At 36.7% G+C, this 26,710-nt stretch overlaps 2 protein-coding genes across 3 annotated transcripts in view; one reads left to right on the top strand and one right to left on the bottom strand.

The window, feature by feature from the left end:
* The window catches only part of LOC135428005 (maternal protein pumilio), a 61,872-nt gene extending 36,816 nt beyond the window's left edge, over window positions 1-25,056 (bottom strand). For both annotated transcript variants that reach the window (XM_064681792.1, XM_064681793.1), the window contains exons 1-2: window positions 24,677-25,056; window positions 2,865-3,075 (exon numbers count right to left, since the gene is read on the bottom strand). The gene's annotated coding sequence lies outside the window, so the exon portion shown is untranslated. The remainder of the gene's footprint in view (window positions 1-2,864; window positions 3,076-24,676) is intronic.
* On the top strand, window positions 3,018-9,458 carry LOC135428006 (sodium-dependent nutrient amino acid transporter 1). The gene is made up of 6 exons (XM_064681795.1): window positions 3,018-3,343; window positions 6,283-6,758; window positions 6,820-7,048; window positions 7,108-7,482; window positions 8,162-8,805; window positions 8,862-9,458. Exons 2-6 carry the CDS (start codon window positions 6,314-6,316, stop codon window positions 9,113-9,115), a joined length of 1,947 nt encoding a protein of 648 aa, XP_064537865.1. The 5' UTR covers window positions 3,018-3,343; window positions 6,283-6,313; the 3' UTR covers window positions 9,116-9,458.
* Window positions 25,057-26,710: the final 1,654 nt, after the last annotated feature.

Here is a 26,710-nt window from a genome sequence, read left to right as displayed (position 1 = left end):
ACGACACTGTGTATATCCATTTGTGAATTCAGCCAATAATAATAATTTTTCAGTGATAGGATGTGACCGAGTAGGTCATTCTAGTTTGCCTTCATACACACGTAAGCAAGCTCACGTTTACAGACACACACACACAAACAGGCACGTCGAAACTTAGCCTTTTATGCAGGGCCAGTCCATGTTCTTTCCTTTTTACATATAGTATATAGGACAAAAATTAAGTATGGCTAATTAAATGTGTATTAGAGACTTTATATTTCATAAGGCACGTCTCTACCATCTAATATTAGTGGCTATATCGATTCAGCTCGTCTGCTATATGAAGAATTTATATAACTTTTCGAGTCAGAGATACTTTCCTGCTGCCTCTAACATACATGTCCACGAAACCATAATACCCATTTGACCCATTGTTAATGGGTATAAGAACAACATACATCCAGCATAAAAGCTGCAAATGCGTAAATGCAATTTGGGTGCAAAATGTGGCTGAACACAACAATGCACAAAAAGTAAGAGTATACGCGTGTATTTGTAAGTGTGTTAGTGTGCGAAAGGACTGAAATTTTAATTGGATGCAAATTGGCAACACCTACTAACAATCATTTATGGCTGCGGTTCGGATACTCTGAACTGAAAACTCTCTTGTTTTTAGCACAATTTGCAATTTTCGGGCCATTAACACGAAATTGACCGCAACAGAAATTATTTCGTAAGAGCAACGTTGCGTTATGCATTGATTACACGTGAAACAATTCAATTAAAAAATACATTTATATATGCACTATATATAAATAAATAATTCAATGATTGAAGAGCGCACTAAATTGCATTTATCGCGCCCGCATTAATAAATTATTGCATTGGCAAAAACATTTTATTTGCATTCAATTTTGCTCTCCCTCACTTTTAATTGAATGCTGTGATAGTACAAATACTTTTGTTGCCATTATTATATTTTTTCTCATCATCATGAAGGCTTTTATGCCATTTAATGTGTAATTAATTTTTTAATATTATTGAAGGGTTAATCTGCTCGTTTTGTTTGCCTTTTTTTATCGCATGTTTTTATCCGACTTATTTGTGAAAAAGTGTTGCACATAAATAACAAGGGCGCAGTTAATGCCCAAAGGTTTAGCAATCAAATGGGACAATTTACATATGTAGTTGAGTTAATTGATAAGTTAATTAGCCATGGCTAATGGGCAGCAAAAATTAATTCTTTTGTCCTTTTCCGGCTTTAATTGTACAATTCATTATTCAATTGAATTTTGATTTTCTATGTATTTATATAGAAGCTTTTTGTGGTATTATTATTCGCAAATAGTCCAATCTAATGTCTAGACTGAAATCGAAATCTTTAAACGATAATATAATCTTTTTCTTTGTAAAAACTATCAAGATAATTTAATTTGAACGTCTCGACAAATATTATTGTCGACATTGGTAAACAAGCAGGGGTAGCTTTAGAGAGCATAGTTAATTTAGGCTGATCGAAGTGTTAATACCCCTTGAGGCATATCTTTATTTTTTTTATACCCTTGTAAAGGGTATTATAAATTTGTCATGAAATGAAAGACATCTCCTCTCTCTCCCCATAAAGTATATATATTCTAGACCAGCATCAACAGCCGAGTTGATATACTAGTCATGTCCGGCTGTCCGTCCGTCCCTCTGATTCTATGCGAACTAGTCTCTCAGATTTATATCTATAGTCATGAAACTTTATAAAGGTCCGTTTTCTTGTAGGCAGTACATGTGTCGAAACCGGTCGGATCGGACCACTATATCATAGCTATAGGAACGATCGGTCCTAAAGTAGGTTCTTGTCTAAAAAACTTTTGTGTTTAACAAGATATCTCCAAACAAGATATATCCAAACTCGGCATTTATAAGTTTCACTCTGTCTGGTCTCTATCAAAATCTTATCACCATCGGATTACTATATCATATAGCTGGAATTGGAATGATCCGTCGTAATGTTGATTCTAATATGGAAACCTTTTTTATTTTAAGACAACTTAAGCTTTCATTATGATCATGATATATATTCAAAATTTTATCAACGTCGGATCACTATTTCATATACCTGCTTTAGGTCGGCGGAATAGTAGGATCTTATAAGGAAAAATGTTCTGTTTTTAAAGATATTTCAACAAACTCAGCAGTTTCGAGCTGCACTATTCTTACAGATCTGCAAAAGGGATTTGTCTGTTAAAATCTGAGCTGCACTCCGGCTTTAAATCGAACTCGTTCTTTACAATAAGTTCTTTACAATAAGCCGAGCATAATTTCTTAAGCCAAGAAAAAAAGCTGCGATTGAAGCTATTCTTAACTATTTTCATTTACATTGTTATGTGTTTTTTTAATTATGGTTTATTATGATTTATGTAAAACAATTAATATCGACTTGCTAGGCGTCTTCTAAAGACACATAGAATTGGAGGAGTCTGAATATTGAAGAGATTGCTGAGGTCTCTTCCTCAATCAAAGCTGTTCCCTTAATAACAAAACAAACAGATTAAAAATAATATATATACATTTAATTTATTCTTTTCAGACCCGAAATATTAAGAGAAAAATCAATTTAAAAAAAAGTCATCTAAAAATGATGACCCCAACAAATATGTTGTCAGTATAAATAAATACAAGCCTAAATAAAATAGTAGTATTAAATTATATAAAATAATTTATATCATATCATTCAATCAAAAATTACCCAAATATACACATATATATATAAACTATTATTAATTACTTTAGCAAGCGCCCCGGGCACATTACTCAATAGCAAAACAAATTGGATGGAAATATTTTGTTTGCCCATTTGTGTTTTCAGTACAGGTATTTTGCGCCTTACTTACCTTAGGTCAAGTTGTGAGCAATTTTTACCGTTAAGCGTTGCTGTTGTCAGCGTCAGCTGCCAGCGTCGCCGTCGGCGTCGTCTGCTGCTGTAGACGCTGTGGCTGACGAGTCACAAGGCCCAACACTCCGCTCAGTGATCGCTTGGCGTTTGTTGTGTTCAGTTCGTTTGTAAATCCAGTAAAAAAAACAGCATTCAAGTATTTTTGAAAGCTGCAAAAAGATCCCAAAAAATATAAAAAATTTAAATCAAATTCGTATACTTAATTATAATAAATTATGCACACGGGCGCATATAATTTAAATAATTGAGCATCTGAAAATGTTCGAGGGACAGACGCGAGCAAAAAACATGATAAATTGCTTGGCATATGATTAAGGCCAGTTATAGAGCTGCGGCTTAAGCCCAAATTGGCAACGAGCAAGTGACGTGTTTAACGTGACGCCAACTGACAGCCGAATCTGGCTCATTAAAAACAAAGTAAATACATAAAAAATTTTACACAATGTTTAATAAATATTTGCAGAGTGAGTTAGCGAAATTTGGCGCCAGTAACGACAGTTGGTTTTGCATATAGTTGCTGGGTCTAATCAAATAGCAAACAAATATAGGAAACACAATTGTAGTCGCGTGCAAAGCAAAATAAATAAAAAGCAAAACAAAAACGAAAACAAAAACTGATAAACAAAACACAAACCAGTTAACTGTATTCCAAGCGTTACCAACTGTTAAAACATTTTAGAACACCACTTGTTATAAATACAAAACCAACAGGCCAAAATATACATATGTATTTTTTATGGGTCAAGGTTCGAGAATGCCGCCTGTCTGGCTTTTATGAAACCCCAAATTATTTGCAGAACAATTTTTATGAAATTCTCCTTTTTTTTTATATGAGCCGCTGAGCGATAATTAACGCTGTCTCGCATTGTCTGGGTTAACTAAAACTTTATTGTGCTGTTTACCTTTATTTCCCTATACTCATATACAAATCTAACCTTATCTTCTTCGGGCTTTATCTGCTGCCAAATATGGTTAGCCTAACCCACGACAATATCAAATTTATAGCTAGTCGAACGTGTGCAAAGCTCTATCTACAGATATAACAATTATACATTTCTGATGCAGTCAATAGCAAATAATTGATTAAATGTATAACAAAGTTTTAAAAAATTATTTGAATGCGCATTACATTTAAAACATTAAGAGCTTGACAAAAAAGCAAGCATGCTTCAGGTTTGTGAATTCTTCTGACACACTTAAAGGTAGATTCCGACCTGTAATTACATGTTGTACGTACCACGTAACGCTGACATTTTGCAGCGAGGGCAACGGCTTTGTGCACCTTCACTTTCCATTAACTGCGAGAACAACAATGGGGCAACTGCAACTGCAACAATAACAACAACAACAGAAACTTTGACGTCGGCGCAGCTGCAACGCGTCGCGTCTTGCGCATGCGCAAATGCAATGCTGAGGCAATAACAAAAGCAACAACAATAACAATGACACAAAGGCAAAATTCAAAAATTAACAAACAAACAAAAATGTTTTGGATAAAACGAAGCTCTAATGCACTTTCCTTCGATTTCATATACTATATATATATATATAAATATATAACTGTTGGTCCAGACTGACTGACTGATTGACTTATTAACTGATTGACAGACTGACTAACTGTATGAAAGTCTTCTATTCACCAATCGATCGGTTTCAACTCATTTTCAAAGATCTTTGTTCAAATTTATTTGAGGGTTGTTTCACCCTTTTCACATTTTGCTTAGAAATACATTTCCAAAGATCTATATAAAATTCCATTTCAGATAGTACGCGGAACTTTAGATTTTCCTCGGTCAGAAACTGGGCGAAAAACTTAGATCTAAAATTGTAAGCACAAAACTTGTCATGGGCAAGGTCGAGGTATATCCACTTGTATATATACATATTTATGTAACCAAATTTAATTTTTTGATTTACCATAAGCTAAGCCTAAAGCCGGAATAGTTGAAGACGATTCCTGGTTCAGAAATATGAAAGGCTTCATAAATCGATTGTCAAGGGAAGGCTTTGGTTCGAGCATTGAGACGACAATTTTTGTGCGAATCGTAGCCTTAATTATTTCTCTAGTAAAGCCATTTAAATCACAAAGAAATTAAAAGCAGTGACAGATTCTTAATTAGGCCACATTTGTTATAATCCTTAACGAGCCTTGAGAACTGAGAACTGGGAATGGCCCAAATATAATACGTAATTTTCATGTTTAATTGGGCTATATTTGGAAACAACAAAAATATTTTGGTTTGCGAGCAAATAATCATGTAACGACTATTGATACACTTCTGAGAATTTGTTGTATTTAACTATGATAAAGTAGAAACTGAAATTTGTTTTATCAACAGATAAGATACGAGTTTATTGACTTGGCGTGCGGTTTTGATTAAAAAACGATTAAAAATATAAATATATACTTTAAGGCTTTGGTGGCTAATAAAACACGACGAAGTCAAAGATTAAAATGATATTGACAAAAATTAATTTCATTTTAAATATTTATTGATTCTTTACGTATATTACGATGCGACAACATTTGCACGAAATGGCTAAGCAAAAATGCATATTGTGAGAAATTGTAATTCAACATTTTAAAGTATTTATTCTTTTAGTAAGTTGAAAAACTTGGACTTCCAATTGCTAAATTGCAATTATTGCTAAATATAATAACAAGAGTAAAAAATATATTTAAATAATTAGTTAGATTGATAAACTTAACATGACAACTGATATAAATACACATTGTAAAGGCTAAAAGAAAACATGAAAGTTGTAGTTGTTTTACGTTAAGAAAACAATGCTAAATATAATGAAAATAAAAACTCGAAATATTATATCTCAAAGTATCTGAAATACGATATTTCACACCTTGCAAAACTGTTTCTAATCGCAGCCGCATTGAAATTGAATCCCAACTTCTGCATTACAAGCTGAATGACATTCAGAAAGTACTCACTTAAAAAATAAAGTGAAATGTAAACAAAGAGCAAATCGAAGCTAGGTGAAACAGAAAAATGCAAATGCTAGACGAGTCGACACATTGTCGAGAAACTTGTTTGAGCCCTAAAAACTGGTAACTGGCAACTGGCAACAAAGTGGTCAGAACTGCAATTGTATGGGTGAGCTGCAGTTTTTCTTTGTTTTTTTGTGAATGAATGCCAGAAATAGTTATATAATCGACGCTTCAGTCAGTGGGTCACTGACTCTGGTGGATTTGTAACGTTTTTGTTTGGCATTAAACCTGTTTCTCCTCGCCCGCCTCGCCCCGCCCGCAGTTGGCAGCGGTTTTTAATTAGTATTCAACCACAAAACTTGACCATAAGAGTTAACCTTCAGTTGCGGCGCTTTTTTGATTGATTTTGCAGCTGCAACACGGCAACAACAACAACAAGCAGAATGGAGCAGGGTAGCAACAACAATGGTTACCTCAATCCCGCCTTTGCGGGCTCACTGAATGCCTCCACCATATCCATACCGGGCGCCTATAAAACCCAAACTGAGGGTGGCGCCACGCCCACGCCCAAAGAAGTTTCCACTGAGCGAAAAGCGAGCGAAGCGCAGGAACCAAACGTTAGCGCGGATGAGGAGCAGGGCAAGCAACGGGATGGCTGGAATAATGATATTGAGTTTCTTATGTCCTGCATTGCGCTGAGCGTGGGCCTGGGCAATGTTTGGCGTTTTCCCTTCATTGCGCTGGAAAATGGCGGCGGTGCATTCCTGATACCCTACCTCATAGTGCTCTTGTTGGTGGGCAAGCCGGTTTACTATTTGGAAATGTTGATGGGACAGTTTTCGAGTCGCGGCAGCGTCAAGGTCTACGATTTTGTGCCCATTATGAGAGGTGAGTGTGCGTCGTATGTGTGTGTGTGTGTGTTTAATAATATCTTCCATTTGCAATACAGGCATAGGCTATGGTCAGGTGCTGGCCACAGGCATTGTGACCACCTATTATGCCACCTTAATGGCGCTCACGCTGCGCTATTTTGTGGAATCGTTTTATCCCACTCTACCCTGGAGCTACTGCCGCGAGGAATGGGGCTCAAGCTGTTTGGACTCGGCGCCGCATCAGGAGAGCGTAGTGAACGGTAATCAGTCAACGGTGCGCACCACCTCGGCGGAGTTTTATTTTACGTAAGTAAATCGGGTTTTTCGTTTACAATCAAATCCATCATCTGTGGCAACTCCATCAGCAATATTATTCTGCGCGAGAAGGCGAGCATTGATGATGGCATTGGGTATCCCAGCTGGAGTCTGTCCTTGACTTTGGCCGTCGCTTGGCTCATTATCGCGGGCATTATGTTCCGTGGTGTTAAGAGTTCTGGCAAGGCTTCATATTTCCTCGCTCTGTTCCCCTACCTGGTTATGCTGATACTGCTGGTGCGCGCCCTGACCCTGCCGGGTGCTTCGGATGGTGTCCTTTACTTTCTGAAACCACAATGGCACAAGCTGCTGGAGCCGCAGGTGTGGTATGCAGCTGTTACCCAGGTCTTCTTCTCGCTGGCCATATGCTTTGGCAATATTATCATGTACGCCTCGTACAATCGTTTTGGTCAGAATATATACAGGTAAGTCAGATATGAGACCTTTTAGTTGTTTTTAGTTTAAAGCCTTATGAAACAAGTTTTTTTACCGTAACCAACATTCCACGTACCTTTCAATTTTAAGCTGGCTTGGCTTAAAATAACAAACAAGTATTATACATTTTATTACTTATTATCTTCAGTTATAATAGCATATAATATTATTTGGTTTAAAATTAAAATTACAATTTTGATTTAAGCCCTACACTCAAAAATATTAATTGCCTTCTCTTAGAATTTATTCTCGCTATCTTTCACGCTCTCTCTCTTTCTCTTCCTCTGTCTTTCTTACACATACTTTTTACCTCGCTTAAAATAAATTAAATCATTTTATACTAATTTTCCAATTCTTTATCTTTCTCTCTCTGTCTCTCTCTGTGTTTGGCTTGAAAAAAATAAAGATTTGCTTAAATGTAACTCATATTTTTAATAGGTTCTTCGCACTTAGTTTTAACGCTTTTTGATTTTTCCTTCTGCTTTCTATAATTGATTAAGTATAAAAATCCATTCATTATTGATACTATATATTTAGAATTTTGTTTAATATTCTAAACAGAGCCAAAGATAGCAATACAATTTTGCAATCAAATTTATTTCAAGTCCAAAATGGTTTACCTTAAAAAATAGTTTTAAAATCCAATTATCCATTTTGTGTATTTTGCAGAGATGCCAACATTGTAACCACCCTGGACACATTCACCTCGCTGCTGTCTGGCATCATAATCTTCGGCATTTTGGGCAATCTGGCCTATGAGAATAACACAACGGACATATCAAGTGTAGTCAATGGCGGACCGGGGTTGGCTTTTATATCGTATCCGGATGCAATTGCCAAGTTTAAGGTGCTGCCGCAGGTCTTCTCGGTGCTCTTCTTTCTCATGCTCTTTGTGCTTGGGATTGGCAGCAATGTGGGCATGGTCTCCTGCCTGACCACCGTGCTGAAGGATCAGTTTACACAGATCAAACAGTGGCATATTGTCGTGTTTATATCGATTGTTGGATATCTGCTGGGTCTGTTGTATATAACACCCGGCGGCCAGTATGTGCTGAATCTGTTGGACTTCTTTGGCGCCACATTTGTGGCCTTAGTTTTGGCCATCTTCGAGCTGCTGGCCATTGGCTGGGTCTATGGCGTGAAGCGTGTCTGTCGCGATGTGGAGTTTATGCTGGGCATAAAGACATCCATATACTATCGCATCTGCTGGGCTGTGATAACGCCGCTGCTGATGTTCGCCATACTGGTCTACATGCTGGCGCTGTACGAGCCGCTTAAGTACAAGGACTACACCTATCAGTCTGGCGTTTATGGTAAGCTGCAGTCTAATCCCGATTGTGGACTGAACTAATTTAATTTTCCAACGCAGTCTTTGGCTGGTGTCTGAGCGCCTTTGGCGTGGGTCAGCTGCTCTTTTGGGCGGTGCCCGTGGTGAGGCGTCAGCCCGCCGAGCTGGGTCTTTGGCAGCGCATACGCAAAGCCTTTGAGCCGCTGCCCAACTGGGGACCCGCCGACCCCAACACGCTTAAGCGCTATCAGCTCTATGTGGAGCAGGCGAATGCGAGCGCCATGTTTCAGCGCAGCGGTATCTGGCACAAAATCTATGACAATATCTTTGGCTAGCAATAAAAATCTGTAGCCTCTAATGCTGGGGGGAGTTACTCGTTTTATGTGTGGCAACCCTAACTACTATATGCTATGTACATCGCAACCCTTTTATAATAAAAATCCCGGCTTAAGTGCCAAATATAGTCGCTGCGCCAGTTGGCCTCAAGCGAACCCGTTAAAACAGTGCAATCAGCCAGAGATGGGCGCGTGACAAATGGAGGAATGGAAAACAGTACAGAGAACCCTTTATGTAACGAATTTATTGTAAAACTCTAGCTAAATAAATAATAAGTTTACTTTGTATTAAAATAAAAAGCTGTTCTAATTGGGGTATTCCAAATGGGATCAATAGAATAAAGAGCGATTCACTTAATATAAGGGATAAGAGTCTTTGCGTTCTCTTTGTGTTTATAATTCTCAACTAGGAAAATCGTCAACATGATCATGACGTTGTTAAGATGATTTCCCTTTGCAACTTGATAAAAACTCTTTGCAAGCTGTTTTCATGATTATGTCTTATGATTCACAACTGGTTTAAAACAAGTAATCAAAGCTCTCTTTTTAATTATTAAACATATAGTTAATATTGAAAGCATTCTTTTATGCTTCAGATTCCCAACTAATTCTTGATCTTTGAGCAATTCATATAGGACTTAAATTAAGAACGCTTTTCCACACGAACTGCCTGCTCATGCAGCCCTTAACAAAAAGTATTATCTCACCTTTAAATCATTTCAACTCTCGTGACTTTCGTGTTTGCTCACGCGCTCAGCTTCAGAGCCAAAGCAAACAGGCACAACTATAAAAGACAAGACAATTGCAGCCAGCGGCGCTTAACGCACGCATACCCCCACAGAACACACACAACCACACACACACCCCCATATACGCACATACACACATGCACTGATTATGCCGTAAAGGGTAAAAAGTTCTGATTTTATGATTGAGGCAAAAAGTTGCAAGTAGAAAACTGTCGTGCGCACACACGCATGTGTGTGTGCATAAGTGCGCGTGTGTGTGTGCTGTAAAACACTTCCACTTCCGTTTCCGCGTAACAGCAGGCGCAAAGTATTCAAGTAATTTGTAAGTTAAAAGACAGCACCTACCCCTACCTCCCTCCCCCCACCAACAGTCGACCGCCTGCTGGCAGATAAGCATAAATGGCGCTTTGTTGTTCTGTTTGTTGTTATTGTTGTTGTTGCTGACAGCGAAATGACAAACGAGGCGCCTATAAGCATGCAATATAAAAGTGCGCCACTCCCAAAAAAAAATAACCTACAAAATATATACAAAAACATATATAAAAAAAGAAATAGCAGACTAATAAATCACGCGGCTTGCAAGTAAAAAGCGCACGCATCTGAGATTCTGCTTTCATTAGCCCAACATATCGGCAGCTTGACAGGCACAAAGACAAACAGTGCGAATAAAGGTGAATCTGGCACAGAAGAACAAATGTTTTTTTTTTCGTTGGTATACCCTGTAGTCATTAGTTGGAGAAGTGTATTATAGGCTGTGGCCAGCTAGTTAACATTTACAAGCAACACAAGAGTTGAACTTTTCAAGTCTTAATTTCTCAGTGCCTGGAACATCCAGCTGTACGAAGTGATCTCTGAAACTGTAGCCCACGATATTTAATATTTGTGTAAGTTCCAGATAAGCAAGAAATTATATGACCTTTCTGCTAAATTCCACAATCGAAACGATTACCTCAGTTTCAATTTAAGATTAACTATAAGTAAGCTGAGCTGTAGGTAAAAAAACTGAGATTTGTAATACATTCTCTTTAGGGAACCTCAAACATAAAAATATTGTATTTAATTATAAGAATTTTGTATATTTTATTTACTTCATATTCAAAATAACTCTTCCTTATATTACAATATGCGTGGGTAGAAAATGTAATCACACTTTTAGGATTCCAATATTTACCTACAGGGTATCTCGCCGTCCGTCACTTTAAGCTTACATTATTCCAAAAATTTTTTAATTCCCTTTTTCTTTGTTTGCCTTGCATACTTTTCCCTTGGCTTTCAACTTTTTGGCTGTCAAATTAATGTGGCTGTCAACCGTTGACGGCCGAGTTGAGTGTATTTGTCAGCAGCTTGTATGTTCGTCCGTCCACGTAATTGCGCTGATAAAATGCGTTTAAAAGTGCATAAAACGGTGCTCACATACGCTGACATGATCACACGGCGTATGCGCAATATGCGAATTTAACGGTAAATATATCACACACTACATACACTATGCATGTGTGTGTGTGTGTGTTTATTGCTGGCAAAGCGGAAGTGAATGCATTTCGAGTTATTTGTCAAGCCATTGTGTCTTGTTAATGAGTTTTTAATGGGCAAATGTTGAAAACACAACTCTTTGTGCATTTTATTCAAGTGGACGCTTGAAAATGCCAACCCGGCCCCCACGCCGCAATTCCCTTCTGTTGGCAGTGTGCGCTTAATTTCATTGTTATTCAGTATAAATCAAACATAATGCGATATTATGACCGCGTCCACGCTGCGTATACTTAATTAAAATATATATTAAATACCCAATCTCGGAAACACACGCGTCCATTATCGAATCAAAGCGAATGCAATTTGCACTCATATGAATGTTAAAATTCGAATATATTCATTGGCGATTTGGGTGCAGCCACAGAAGGTAATACCTTTAAATCAGACGGTAATCATGAATTTACGATATGTTCGTTTAATTTAATTTACCCATAAGCAATGCGTGGATTTATGCTTTTGATAAATATTTGCTGCTGCTCTGGAAAAATAATTTATTACAAATAACATTTTTGGTGGTTTTTTATGAAATCGATTTAATTTTTAACCATATAAAAGCTTGTTTAAGGATTCGTTATATTGGGTTATGTGATTTAAATTTTGTTTCTATAATTAATCTATCTATTAATCTGAGGGGCGGTGCCCTAATCGCCCTGGAGGTGGTTGGGCGTGGTTGCTGGAGTTGGGGAGTAGTATCTGGGCAAGACTTCTCCTCCTTAGTCTCTTGATGGGACGGGCTAGCCATAGCGCTAGCTGTGAAAAATCCTGTTACGCACGTAGAATGGAGCTCCTGCAGAAAGGATTGTGTTTTCTTTCTTAACCTTCAGTAGATATTAGAAAACAGCATTCTTTTCTGATATGTTTCTTGTTTTTTCTTTAAATTCTTTCAAGTCGACGCGATCCTTTTTTAAGAGCAATGGACTGTAAAGTGGGGACAGTAAGATTCTTATTGTAAGATTGTAAGATTCTTACAGTAAGATTCTTATTTCTTGTAGGTTTTTTGATTGACAGAGTGCCAAGTGGCCGGATCAACATCAATTTTATCAATCTTCAAAGGGGTTCAATCGCTTTAGTTAATCACTTAAGATCTTAAGCTGATCGATATGTCAATTTTGCGATTCTCCCCCGAAATCACTTTAATGTGGATTCCCATATTTTCAATTGCATCAAGCACATTCCATATATATTTGCTTATCTCAATCTCCTTGTTAATTCCCTCACTTTACTCTATTTTCTCGCTTTTCCACTCTTGGGAGACCTAAAAGTTATTAGCCAATTGGCAGCAGTTCAGCCCAATTGTGACCATTTTCCTCATAACTCACCTGGTGAGGAACAAAAGGGAAGAACATACATGAAATTCCTTGAAAGGACAGTTCTTTATCACAACTTCTCCTAACTTAATAACTTATCAAATCTAATATTATACGGTTCGTTTAAGCCTACTGTCGAATTCCGCTTAAGACAAATAAAGGCAAGATTATGATTAACGTGATGTCTGAGCATTATTGAATACCAGATTTATGGCCATGAAATAATAGCTTAAAATCATAGCGAGCTGTTTATGGCCCAGAAAACCAGTGTAGTGCAAGAGAGTCGGCCACAAAAACACAAAAGAACAACAGCCACATCCTGTGGCAAGGCAAATAAATCAGTCGCCAGGCTTTGGCATCGGCAAGCGGCAAGCGGCGCGTTGGCAAACAGCAAAACGGTAAATGACAGGACAGGTACGCACCGTTACCTTTCACGCACATTTCCCCAAAGTAATCAACACAGTCGCCGCAAACAAAAGGCAAGCAACACGGCCAAAACGCAGTCGTCGGATGTGCGCCATTTGGCCATGTGGTGGCTGCCAGCGGAAGGCAGCCAAAAATTCAGTTGGCCAACGAAATGGGCCAACTTTAATGGGTGACCGTCAAGCGTTTGGGTGTGTGTAAGCCAGTGTGTGTGCGTGGGTGTGTGTGTGTGTGTGTGTGGGGTCGCCAAGCTCGCTACTTAGGCACACATTAACTTTTGGCCTTTTGTGGAGTGAAACGCTTTGTCCGCCCTGGGCCTGCGCCTGCTGCTCAATTGTTATCTTAAGACTAGACGCAGCTGCCATTACTTCACATTGTTTGTCTTCTTTTGAAGGGAAGTTTTTAAATTATTTAAATAAATTAGCGCCCATTTTTTGTTGTGCTCTCCGAACAGATTGCAGGTGATTTAATTTGAATAGCATTTAGCTGTATTCCTTTTTTCTCGCTACCAAAATGACAGCCGCGGGATGCATTCCAGACGGTAAACCGAAAAACACGCACAAAAAAATGCATTGTTGTAAAAATTTACTGGCCAAGTTTATAGGCCACAACTGTGTACCCAGCCAGGCTGGCTATAGTCGTATAAAGCAGCCAGTCAGCTTTTAGATTACTTCAAGCAATTGTCGCAAAAGTGCCATAAACGTGTTCATAAGACATTTTACAATTTAATGCAAATAGCAATTGTTGAAATTTGCATTTCATTAACGACTAGACAATTGCTTGGAACTTGTTGAAAATAGGAGAGCAAATAAAAAATTAATTATTAAATAATTAGTCTTAATTAATATGTTGCTGAAAGGAATTAAGAACAAATTGAAATATATAAACTGCTTTAATTTAAACTTTAAAATACACAAACAACTTTTTCAATATTTCTTTAACAAATTAGAATCTATCTACATATATTTATATATTTGTGTATTTATATATACATATATATATATATATATATATTGAAATTTTTATATATTTAAATACTTATATATACTATATATTTGTAGATAAATATTTCATGGAATTATAACAACTAAAAATAGTTGATTGATGAACGATTTTTAAATTTAAAATATTTAAGGTAAATTATAAACTAACTTTGAATATATAAGTTCAAGCAAAAATATTGAAACCTTCGAAGCTCATGAAGCTTTCAATTTCGAATATTTAAAGTAAGCTGTAAATTAATGTTGAATATGAAAGTTCAAGCAAGAAAATTAAATTATTTGAAGCTTATGAAACTTTGTTATCGAATATTTAAAGTAAGCTCAAAACTAATATTGAATATGTAAGTTCAAGCTAAAAAGCAAAAAGTACTTGACCTAAAACGGAAAATTCTTTGTAAGCAAAATTATAACATCTTAACGTAAACTATCTGAAATTAAAGCAAAATTATTAAAACAATGAAATTTATTCAAAACGTTTTAAGTTTTCATGCAAATGAGCAATGAAATTAAATTAATTAAATGAGAGACAAGGGTTGGGCAGCGCACATTTCACACGCTTGAATGAAGTGGCCAAGTTAAGACGGGCAACAAGACCAAAATGCCAGACATAACAGACATTGCAGACATTCGGAAGACATTTCATCAAACGTTGCCTGGACAAAGCAAAAAAAAAAAAATTAAAAAAAAAAAGGAGCCACAAAAACACAATCCTGACGATTGTTATGTCGATGGGCGGATGGTCTGAGTTGTTGTCCTGGCATATGTACTACACATAGTTTTCGGGCTGGCTTGGCTGTTATTTTTTTATGGGTTTCCATATTTATGACTGTCTGTCTGTCAATGACAGACACGGACACACAGACAGACAGGCGGAGACAGACAAAATACACTAGCGAAACCCAAGTAAAGTCTGTCGATTGCCTCACTCGAGCGAAGCGTTTATTATTGTTGCACTCAAGTGGGCCACGTCGCACTTCAGCCATTGATTTGCCGTGTTTTATCCACATATATGTGGCAAACTGTACTATAATATTTTTATGATCTACTCACAGTGCCAATTAAAGCATAAAAATTTAATATAAATATGCAAATTGAGGAATTCGCATGTTACAATTTGCCGTATTGGGTAACTTTTGTTTATTTGGGCCTCTTTGCCGACTGCTGTTGCTATTTTTTTCACGTCTATCTTTTGCTTTTAAGCTATAAATAATTATTTTAGCCGGGCGCTGCAAATGACGAGCAGAAACAAACGACAAAAATCTTGACAACTTTTGCAAAAGTTGTACGATAAGTTTTCTTTTTTTGCACAAGCCCTGCCGTGCCAAGAATCCAAATAGACATTAGGCCAACAGTTGAGAACGTTCTGAAGAGTGAAGAGTAGGCTAGGTGGAATAGTTAAGGTGGAGGCGGGGGCGGAAGGGGATTGGTAGCACAATGAAAGGGCAAGCGCTGCAAAAGCTGACAACACAATGGTTGACTGTCATTCAGGTGCACAGTGGTTCAAGTAGTTAGAAAAGTTTTCAATGACAATAAATTTATATATTTTAGACCAATTGGAAGTTGCTGAAAGCAAAGCGTAAAAAGCGTCGATAAGCATTTGATAAAGTTTCGAATGGAAACTACTAATGAGAACTAGATCGTTCGTTAGCTGTTAACTATTCAAGTTCATATCGCCTATTGTCATACCAAATTTTCTTTCTTTGTCTCTCTTGGAATATTACCATAACATACAATTAAATAAAGTTGAATTTCAATCTTATATTCCTTATTTCTACACTCTCTACAAAGCGTAAACCGATGTGAATAACTTAAGAACTTATATTGAACCATTTGCTTACTATTTATCAACCAATTATTGACCCTATTCGAAAGATTTATATGAAACATTTGATTTAAGTATGTATGAACTATATAACAATTTTTTATCAATTGTTTTACCTATTGTGAACCATTTGAGAACCATTTTTGAGCTAGTTTTGAACGATTTATGGAATATTCAGAGAAAATACATGAAATTCCTATGATCCGTTCATAATCTATTCTTTGACAAAATCATTTTCGAGCCATTTGTGAACTAGTTACGATTTATTTTAGAACTGTTTACTAAATATAAAGAAACAATATTTACCTCGGATTAAAATGATGTGCTTAATTGTAAAACAAAGTTTTTTTTTTTTTCATTCACACCATTTATATATTAAATATATGTATGTAATTGCGCATATCTGCAACATATCCGAAGTTCAGCTTTGAGCTTTTTTTCCGGAATTCCGCTTAATGTATGAAAATCGGTCATCAGTAATTCGTAACAGCCACAACAAGGAGCAGCAAATGATATAAATTCCAGGATTACCTGAATAAATACGAAATGAATAAATTTTTAAGGACTCTGCCTATCAACAAGCACTCAAGCTATTTGCTTTTAATAAGCTCAACGCCCACACTGTGCCGCGTGATGTGGCAGCTGACATGCTGTGCGTCGGCCACAAAACAGACAGGCAAGCAGGAGCTGTGTGGCAGGCAGGCAGGCACAGACAAAAAAGGCAGCAATGCTTGAAGAAATGTCACCGGATGTCGCGCCAATTTGGTGCCAGCTCTACGAGAAGTAACAACAACAAAAAGGGATATAGGTATATATGTAAAGCGCAGCTCGCATAGCTGGGTTTAGTTGAGGTTTATGAACTTGTTCAACACGTGTAGTTGGCTGAGAGCCGGCACTTAGCTGGTAAACTTTAAATGTGGCTGGTTAATTATGTAAGGACAATACCAAATTATAAGCACGATCATAAACTGTTGCCGCCTGTGGCTGTCATTTCGAGCAGCTACTGTGGCTTAGCCGGCGGCGCGGTTTACCCTTTTTCTGGCTTGTAACAAAAACAAAAAAAAGTCACAAATATTTCTAGTCACAGGCTTTGAGATCTTTCAATCTAAATGGCTAAACTTTCAGTCAAGTTGTGTTAAATTTATCGTTTGTGCATCTTTCTGGCTGCGAGCGCACATAAACTTGGCCAAAATTGTTGCCACTAACTATAAAAGCCAAACTGCGCCACGCACACACACACACAGCCAAGCCCACTAACGCTCACAGCCCTAAACTATGCCTAGTTATAAACAAGCAACAAGCAGTAGATTTTTGTGACTGTGTGTGTGTGTTTATGTTCTGGCAGTTGGTTTTGTCTTTAGGCATTTTGGCATAATTTCTACTACATAACGCATAAACAGGAACAGCAGCAGCAACAGCAGCAGAAGAGCCGCATCTAAAAGCATCATTAAACGTCTTCAGAAACTGTTGTTTCGCGTCGAAAAGTTACAACAATCAGCATAAACATTCCAGCGTGCATCAAACCGGAAATGTTTAGAACATTTAACCTCAATATGCAGAGCATGTCGTATACGCAATGTGCCTGAACTATGAAACGTTTCTATGCTTTTTTTTTTTGAGATTTGTTCTTAAGTTCTTAGTCAGTTCTCGTTGAAAAATATAGATTTTTATCAGATTGTATATATTTTTAGATATCAACTATATAATTTGCCTAGATAGAAACTCGAAAGTCTAGCGCAAATGTAAATAATTTATGCCCTGCCGATTTTGACTCGGAACATTGGAAATATATTGCTCAAAAATAATAAATACAAGATAAAAAAACAAAACAGAGTTGTTTTCGTAAGAAAAAAAAATTAACATTCATTTTCAATTTACAATTATTACTTTCCATTTATGAGTTTAATGCAAGCAATATACAGATTCAAAATAAAACAAAACTTATTCCTTACAAAATTGCTTATTCTACAATAAAAATACCAAAAGCAAATATTTCCATTAGTAAAAATTAAATTTAAATTTAATTTTTATACCCTTCTAAATAATATAATAATTTTGTCATAAATGTGTAACGCATAGAAGCAGACATCTCCAGCCCCATATAGTATATATATTCTTTCAAAAGCATCAACAGCCGAGTTGATACAGCCAATTTCGTCTGACCGTCCGTCCGTCTGTCCATCTGGCCGTTTCCAAGCAAACTAGTCTCACAGTTTCAAAGTATTCGTTTTGAAACTTTGCATAGTCTCTCTGTTGCAAGCAGTACATTGAGCGAAACCGGCCGGGTCAGACCATTATATCATAAAGCTGCCATAGGAGAGATCGGTAAAGATATATTGACCAAACTCGACATTTATTGATTGCACTATGCTCCTTTTATGTATGAAAAATCCTATCAACATCGGATCACTACATCATATAGAAAATATCGGTCGCAAATTACGCACTTATATGGCAAAATATTCTGTTTTCCAAGATATTTTCATGAAACTCACCATTTACAAGCTTCAACATTCTCACATGTCTGCAAAAGGAAAATGTTTACAAGTGTATTAAATCTTCGGCGTACAGAAGCTACTTCTTACTTTCTTGTTTTAATATTTTTTGGTAGCTAAATATTCGAATATTTTCTAATTGAAATTTTGAATTTTAACTTTTATTCTTAAAGTAAAATTTTGTTTTTGTATAACAATAAATTTTAAACGCACTCAATATTAAAAATTAAATTTAAAATCTTAAACCTTAAAGGTTTCGGAACGTTTCTCAATTTTTTTTTTAAAACGTACCTGTCACTGGGATTATACCTTTCGTTTTCCGCCACTCACGAGAGAAGTCCTGTCAACTGTCAATTCAAGGGGGAATCTGTCTTAATTATAACATTTTTATAGCATAGCCGCAACTGTTTTCGCGGTTTTATTTATATACTCAAGATACACCTTTGACCTCTCAGAGCAGTCACTCCCCAAGCACAGCCACAACATCATTAACAACAAATACGGCGAGCACACCTTTTGCCACCAACAATGTCTTTCTACATTATCTGGGCAATTGATTGATGGCTTTGGCTGCCTCATCTCTAGCAGAACGTATTTACAAATGAAAATGCGAAATGCGAAATGAAAAGCATCTGCGTAGGTAGACGGAGCCATTTGCCAAAGAAAATCAACAAAAATCATTTGCTTAAGCTGCTCAGGCACGTCACAGCCAATAAGGAATGTTGTCTTATCAAAGGTATATCAACATGACAGGACACGACAATGACTCATTCTCTCAGCTGCGCAACAGACTTGTAAAGGCATTAAGGAATAATCCGAGCAGTACTTAAGAATCCAAAGTTAACTAATCATTTGATATAAGAGTCTATATATACATTTAATATTTTAAATCATCTAAAATCATAACAATCTAAAATCATATAAAATATAAATCTTAATTATATGTATATATATAAAATATTAAAAAAATATATGTGTAATTAATTAATTAATAAAAAATAATGGAATTAGAGTAGGAAAAAATTGAAGGAAAGCAAACTAAAATAAAAACAAACTTAATAAAAAATGATAGCAAAAAATTATTTATGATAAATTAAAAATTCTAAAAATAATAATAAAAGAAATTTTAATTAAATTAATATTTTTTGTACATAAAAGAGTTCGTTCTTACTGACTGACGGACTGACTAAATTACTGACTGAATGACTGACTGACAATCTGACTGACTGACTAAAACTCTGACTGACTGAAGAACTCCCTGACGGATTGACTGAGTGACTGACTGACTGAATGACTAACTGTTTGATTGACTGACTGACTGACTAACTGACTGACTGACTGACTGACTGACTGAATGACTAACTGTTTGACTGACTGACTGACTTACTGACTGACTGATTGACTCGCTGACTGACTCACTGACTGAATCACTGACTGACTGATTGACTCGCTGACTGACTGACTGAATGACTGACTGACTGACTGACTGACTGACTGACTGACTGCCTGACTGACTGACTGAATGACTAACTGTTTGACTGACTGACTGACTGACTGACTTACTGACTGACTGATTGACTCGCTGACTGACTCACTGACTGTCTCACTGACTGACTCACGGACTGACTCACTGGCTGACTGACTGAATGATTGACTGACTGACTGATTGATTGACTGCCTAGCTGACAAACTGATTTATTAACAGACTGGCAATCAATACACACCTCTGAGGCTTCCTTTTGGGTCAAAAGTTAGCACTAAGACGGAGGCTTAAAGTGGAGGAAAACCGTGGTCAAAGCTTGTATGACAAACAATAAAAGACACACCCATATAAGTGTGTTCGTTGCTTTAACAAATTACATGACAGGTCGATAATCCAAGTCCTGCTGTAATTTTAATCAATTTTAATAGTTCTTCATTTAAATTGTAGTTATTCGTAAAAATAAAATAATTTCTTCTTGGTTAATACAAAAAATTGCTGTAAACAACTAATCCATCAAAATGATTCTATTAAAATAAAATAATTTGAGAGCGGTATTGAGCAGACTCAAAACTCAAGCAATTCATCAAAATTTAAATTAAATGAAAACAATGTTTCTCCATTTGATTGCGAAACCTATCAGGATAACAGGGATAACGTCTACAAATGACGCCACGCAAATGGAGTTAACCCAAAGATAGGCAAACAACGGCGATTGTGACGACAGACGGGGACGAAGCCCCAAAACCAAATACTAAGACAAAATACAAACAACCGCAAACCAACAGCAATTTATTATTTTGCCATTTCTCAGTTTCACGTTCTCAAATTCCCATTCTCAGTTGCTCAAGCTAGCCAGAAAAGCCGACAGCAAGTGCCAATATGCAAGTTTGCTTTTACGAACTTAAATAAATAATGAAATTGGTTGGCAAAGTGTGCCAAGACGCTGTGTCTTGAACGGCTGCTATGGTCAACAGTTACACACATAAGTATCCATACATATGCAGATAAAATAGGCTAGCTTACGTTGCGGCTGACAAGCAAATCTATCTAGATTTGCCCCCCTTCCCACCGAAAGCCAGAGATAAGTCTAGGGTAAAGTGTTAGGCTACCCCACTCGAGCATTCATCAGTCATTTGTGTGTGCTGCGATTGGAAGGGGGCAGGACTTAAGCACATCCCCAAAGGGTCAACCGAGACTCGCAAAAGCTTCAAATCTGAAATTTCTCAATCATATTTATGCGACGTGTAACAAGGGGCGGAATTGGGCTGGGTCAGGAGTTAGAGTTAGAGTTGAGTGCGTGTTGACTTCTCCTTAGTCACACGACTTTACCCATCTCTCGATTTAAAACATTTTCGTATCGCTTTTTGATCTTCCTGGCGATAAGAACTCGCAGAGTCTACTATGGCGAAATAAAATAGTACTGGAAGTAAAAGTAAACTTGCATTATATGAAGTCGTAATTATGAACTTCAACATTTTTTTATTATCGTTAATGTATCTGCTAGGCGATACTTTATTCCAATTACAAATGGTATTTCTATACTTATATCAAAACATATCCCTAGGCCCAGCAAGTGACCTGTCTTTTTCCCTAGGAAGATGCGAATGCGATAGAATCGCGATATGACCGCCCGTCTCTTGTCCGACAGGCGTCCAACTCTCATAGGAAATGCAGCAAGCGCACGCCCACTACCATTAAAACTAAGGCCGCTTAGGCCCTACTGGCCCTGGTCGACCTTTTTATGGCGTGAACTTAATAAAATATGAAAAACCTTGCATAACAGCAGCGGAAAAATAAGCAGCAGTCGGAGAGAGAGAAAGAAAAATCATACAGCAACGCCAGGCACTTGGCAAGTTTATGGAAGAGCTTAGCAAACAAAATTATATTCAATTTCCTTTAATGGCTACCATAAAATAGCAGTCAGCAAAAGTAAAGCCAGAAAAATCCACCCAAAAAAAAAAAAAAAAAGAAAAGCAGATGAAGGCGTTGCGGCGCAAACTTGCGAGAAATTCCAGATATGCCCCGCTCAATTTCCTACATCTCCTTTTTCTTTTTGGGTAGGTAAGCAAATTGTTTGAAGTATTGTTAGTACTTCACATTGGCTTATGTTTAGATGTATGTTTATAGCCAGGGAATCGGCTTTGGGCCATAAGCTCAATTAGCCATTAGCACCGACAGGCTAATGAAAAGGCAGCCCATATTAAATATATATAATTTACCATGGTGTTAAGTGCCCCGCCACAAAAGATTTGCATTTAGAACCAAAGCCGCTGAACTAGTTCAAAGTGCCAGTTCCGGCTAGATGTGTAATATCAGTAAATTAATATGCCATTTGCCTGCCAGATTTTATTGTGTGCATTTGTGCGTGCGCACCTCACAAATCGTATCAGATTATTATTAATTAAGGGCCATTGATCAACGGAGCTGCACAGCCCAAACCAACTGGTTAGTGTGTTACCGCTGCCGGAAAGCCAAAATTTGTGATTTCAATTGCAATTCGATAAAGTTCGCTGAGCTTAAAATCATGTTAAATGGGATGTCAATAGCGCAGTTTGTGTTTAGGATTTGATTTGTAGTTACGATTTGATTATATGAAGCAATATTGCCCAAATCAGTGTATAATTTTATTGTCGATTCAAGTGCGATTCGGTATCTTTAACTATTGCAAAATGGAAATACATCAAACTTATTGATTGACCATGTCCAAGAGTGGAACTTTAAATAAAAAATATATTCACAAAGCGATTGCTTACTTTTTTAAATAGTTTGTGCCTAACACAATCTCTTTAGCTTGGGATAATAATAATTTATTATTATCAAGCCAAGTACTCCAACATTTATTCTTAAATGCGAAAAAAAAGTTTTGTCGTAAAGATTCAATTTTTATGTTGTTATATTTAAAGTGCAGAACTGTAACGAACTAAAATGTGGATCTATTGATATAGCAAATCAGACTCAATGGTTCAAACTGTGAATCGAACCAGCGACAATTTTACCTGGACTTGCATTAGATTTGCCCTACGCGATCTTAAAATGAATTTCCTACATTAAAACGGCAAAAGTACTTAAAATAAATTCCATTTAATCGTATTCTGCGTAATGGTAACAACTTTAAAAAGCCAATGCTTTTATTATTATTTCAAGACTGGTTTGATATTATATTAATCTTCTAGTCTCTTTTTGGGATATTTTTAACTTAACCACAGTAGCTTTTAAATGGCCCCAAATGGATTGCTCAGTTGCTGTCCTCAGTGAGTAGTTATTAAAGTGACCCAGTCATCAAACTCGAATAAAAAGCAAGTTTCAAGTTTAAGCCCTGACTGGAAAGAAAGGCCAATGCTTTTTATTATTTTGAGCATTGACATTTTGGGGCATTAAAAAATGCTATTTCCTTTTCCATGCTTTCAATCCATCGCTCGTTTTCATAAAAAGGCATTAAATCAGTCAAAGAGAGCAAATTCAATTTGCGAAACTATCTTGAATATCGCCAGTTGCAAGGTTAACTCTTAAAAGTAGCTGTATTATTTTGTTTAATAATACAAATGATCCTAATATGGTTTTTTATTATCTTATTTTATTAATATTCTTTTAACGTATCACAAGGTTTTTCAATCTATAAAGAATAAGACTCAAGTAACGAATTTTTAAGCTAAATGGGAACTGCAAACTATTAAAAAAAAAGGAAATTCAACAGACCGAAAGGGCATTTTCACATTTGAAAAACATTAGAGGAATTGCATTAATCTAATTTTTTTTTATAATTTTTTTCTAAAATGTATATATAAATTATTTTGTGTCTTTCAACCTATTTTATTTTTTCTATTTTCTTTAAGGGCCTGCAAGCTCCCGGAGCCACAAATACGCAGCTGCTTTTCTTTGTGAATAGACCAGAAAATGTTTTAAAAGTTATGAAGCACTTAAAAATATTAAGTTCCGTTTGTGTATTTTTTATTTTAATATTTTTTAGCTTTGAGTAAAAAGGTAAGTACAAATGTAGTATGAATTTTCGCATTTACGGAAGAACACAAAAACATTTGGTCTTATATCAGTAAATGTTAAAACTAATTGAAGAATATTTGTGTTGGTATTTCCATGCACACAGTTAACCCGGACCAAATAAAGTCACATATCATAATTTCCGCATCAGCTGCCAAGCAACGCCAATAAAGTTATTCTATAAAAAAAAACATGGCCTATCAGATAAATCGGCACTTCAACTGTCAATTTAGCGGCAGCAATTTATGCGTCCAGAGTTGTCACACACGCACACACATTTATAGAATTTTGGGGTTTCTTTCTATGTCATTGACTAGCACAATGCGAGCCAATGGCAAACAGTTAATACATCAAATTCGAACGTCTTGACGGCGACAACTTTTTTTTGGGATGGTGACTGAGGTTGGGGCTGGCAACCAAAGCCAGAGCCATTGACAAGCCGTTTGACATGAAATGAATTGTGAAATTAAACAGACGACAGAAAATGACAAAAGCTATTGAAGGGGCTGTCACAGACACACAGACAAAAGGATGCTTTGCCATACTCGAGTCCTGTGGCTACAAATTGCTAAATGATTTCGATTTCGATGTGCGTGTAGGGCTGCCAGGGTTGCCAGAAGCCAATAAGCGTGCCACCTAAATGTCAACAGCCAAGGACAACAAATCACATGGCAACTTCTTCTGTGTCAACAACTGAGAGCTTTGTTTAAAAAGTACTTTTCAGGGCTATTCTTATGGCCCAGTACACTTACCCGCTTTGAATTGGACCTAAAATGGAAGCATAAAGAGCTGCCTGTCAATTAGCTGATTGCACACAAGACAAATGCACCGAACTAATCACGCGCGCGCTTTAATCAACCACGAGTCAAAAGCCACAAGCACTCGCACACACAAGCAAAAATCGCGCTGCCCAAAAGCAGACAACACTTTTTGTACTTTTAATTTTTTTTTCCTTTTAAAGCCCACGCGGCGCAATCAATTTTTGCCAAACGCGTTTACAGTTAGTTTGACGCTTAAAATTGTTTTTGCTGCGCGCCTTTTTTATGTTCAATTGCAATTCAAAATGCCGTTAAATAGAAGACACAGCGAACGCGACAACGCGTAACTCGTTTGGGAGCAGCACCGTCTGTTTGGCCAGCCGACGACGTACTGAAGCGAATTGGTGTGCAGCAGGCGCTTAAGAACGGCACCAGCCGCATGCGTTCCACACGCACACGAATGCGTTCCACATGCACATGCGCAAGCGCCGTGCGCCGTGTGGATGCCATTTGGAAAGCGCTTCCTTTTTTGCTGCTTCTAATTCTTGATTCCTTGAATGGACAAACGCTAAAAAACAACTTTGTTGCCAAATAAGATTTGATTTCTGGTGCTTCATCGAAATACGGTCTTTCAATTATGCACACCACAGCTGTGGCATAGGGGCCTGCGGGCGGCTCGGACTGTCCCTCGTTCCTGGCATGTTGCATGCGTCTTAAGCTGAAAGCTGCTGCTGCTCCCTGCTCGTTCGAACGAGTTGTTCTTTTGTCCATTTCCAGTACAGGGACTTAGTTGCAAGCAAATAACGTAAACAAAGTGCTATTAGCTGCAGGTTGCAGATGTGCCTGCCACACAAATTCACTATGTCAGCCTGTGTGTGTGTGTGTGACAACAAAAGAGGAAGCGAAAATTTGCTTGGCGTAATACGATTTCAATGTGGTGCGAACACAAATGGAAGTTTGGACTTAAAATTACGATCGTTAGTTGTACTAATCCTACAAATTCTACTTTTAGAGTTTTAGTTGTTTGCGGTCTTTAAGACCTAGTTTTCTTTAGTTAATTACTACAGTTAATGTTCAATCTACTCGAGTAAGAAAAACCAATTCTTAATTTATAATTTATACTTAAACATCAGCCATTGAATTTAAAGCCGTGCTTCTCCCTTTCCTTTTATATTTTTGGCACAATATTTTTTGCTTTTAACTTATCGTTAATGGTCTTATTTTAAGGTTTTGAATTGAACATTATTTTTTGAAGGATTTCTAAATTTTTATTTCATTTTATAAAACAGATTAATTAGCTCAAACTGTTCAAACATTTTAATTTTTCTTGGGATTTTTTTTTTAGATTTTTAAGAATCTTTAAATTAATTCCGTTTTTAAAAAAGATTCCTATAATAAATTCGTATTAACTTATTTACATATTTTTTTAAATATTTTTTTTGTATATTTCTTTTTATATTTACTTATTACATTTAATTTTTACATTTACTTTTGTACATATTTTTTTACACTTTAGGCTGAACAAGTTTTTTTGTAACTTATCCCTTTACTTGTTTTGGGTTGCGCACAAAATTATTTTAAAAAAATTTAGATTAAAGCCCAGAGTCTAAATTGTTTTATTTGTAATTCTGAGTTAGTTTTTGACGTACACTTTTCCCCAACTCAAAAATCAGATTTATAAGTTTTATCTTTAAGTCTTGGCTTAGATTAAAATGATAATTTTAACTATTTAAATGATGGGCATATTTTTACGAAGCCATTTAGTTATTTCTTAAATTTAAATAAGTTCTCGTAATCCAACTTTCAAACTAAAATATATATTCGAATTCCCTTTTTATCCAGTTAGTTTAAATATCTTCAGATTGTATCTGAAATGTCTAGCACCTGCTTCAATTTTATGATAAACCAAGTGTTTTGCTGCACACACCTTGCCTGCGACAGCCCCCACCCATCCCTTGCCCCATAAACCCTGCCCCTTGGCAATTTCAAGAGCTGCATAAAATGCGTGCACAGTTGGCGCACGGGCTG

Source organism: Drosophila montana, unplaced genomic scaffold (genome assembly GCF_035044405.1).
Source record: "Drosophila montana isolate Dmon_TW-CO22-7 unplaced genomic scaffold, ASM3504440v1 contig_2438_1, whole genome shotgun sequence".
NCBI classification, from domain to species: Eukaryota; Metazoa; Arthropoda; class Insecta; order Diptera; family Drosophilidae; genus Drosophila; species Drosophila montana.
This window is presented reverse-complemented; position numbering and strand designations above follow the sequence as displayed.

Bases quoted from the DNA above. Each gene is read 5' to 3' on its own strand.
- LOC135428006 (XM_064681795.1), top strand. From the start codon at position 6,314: ATGGAGCAGGGTAGCAACAACAATGGTTACCTCAATCCCGCCTTTGCG. The intron at 7,049-7,107 runs GTAAGTAAATCG...CAACTCCATCAG, and splicing joins TCGGCGGAGTTTTATTTTAC to CAATATTATTCTGCGCGAGA. The intron at 7,483-8,161 runs GTAAGTCAGATA...TGTATTTTGCAG, and splicing joins TTTGGTCAGAATATATACAG to AGATGCCAACATTGTAACCA.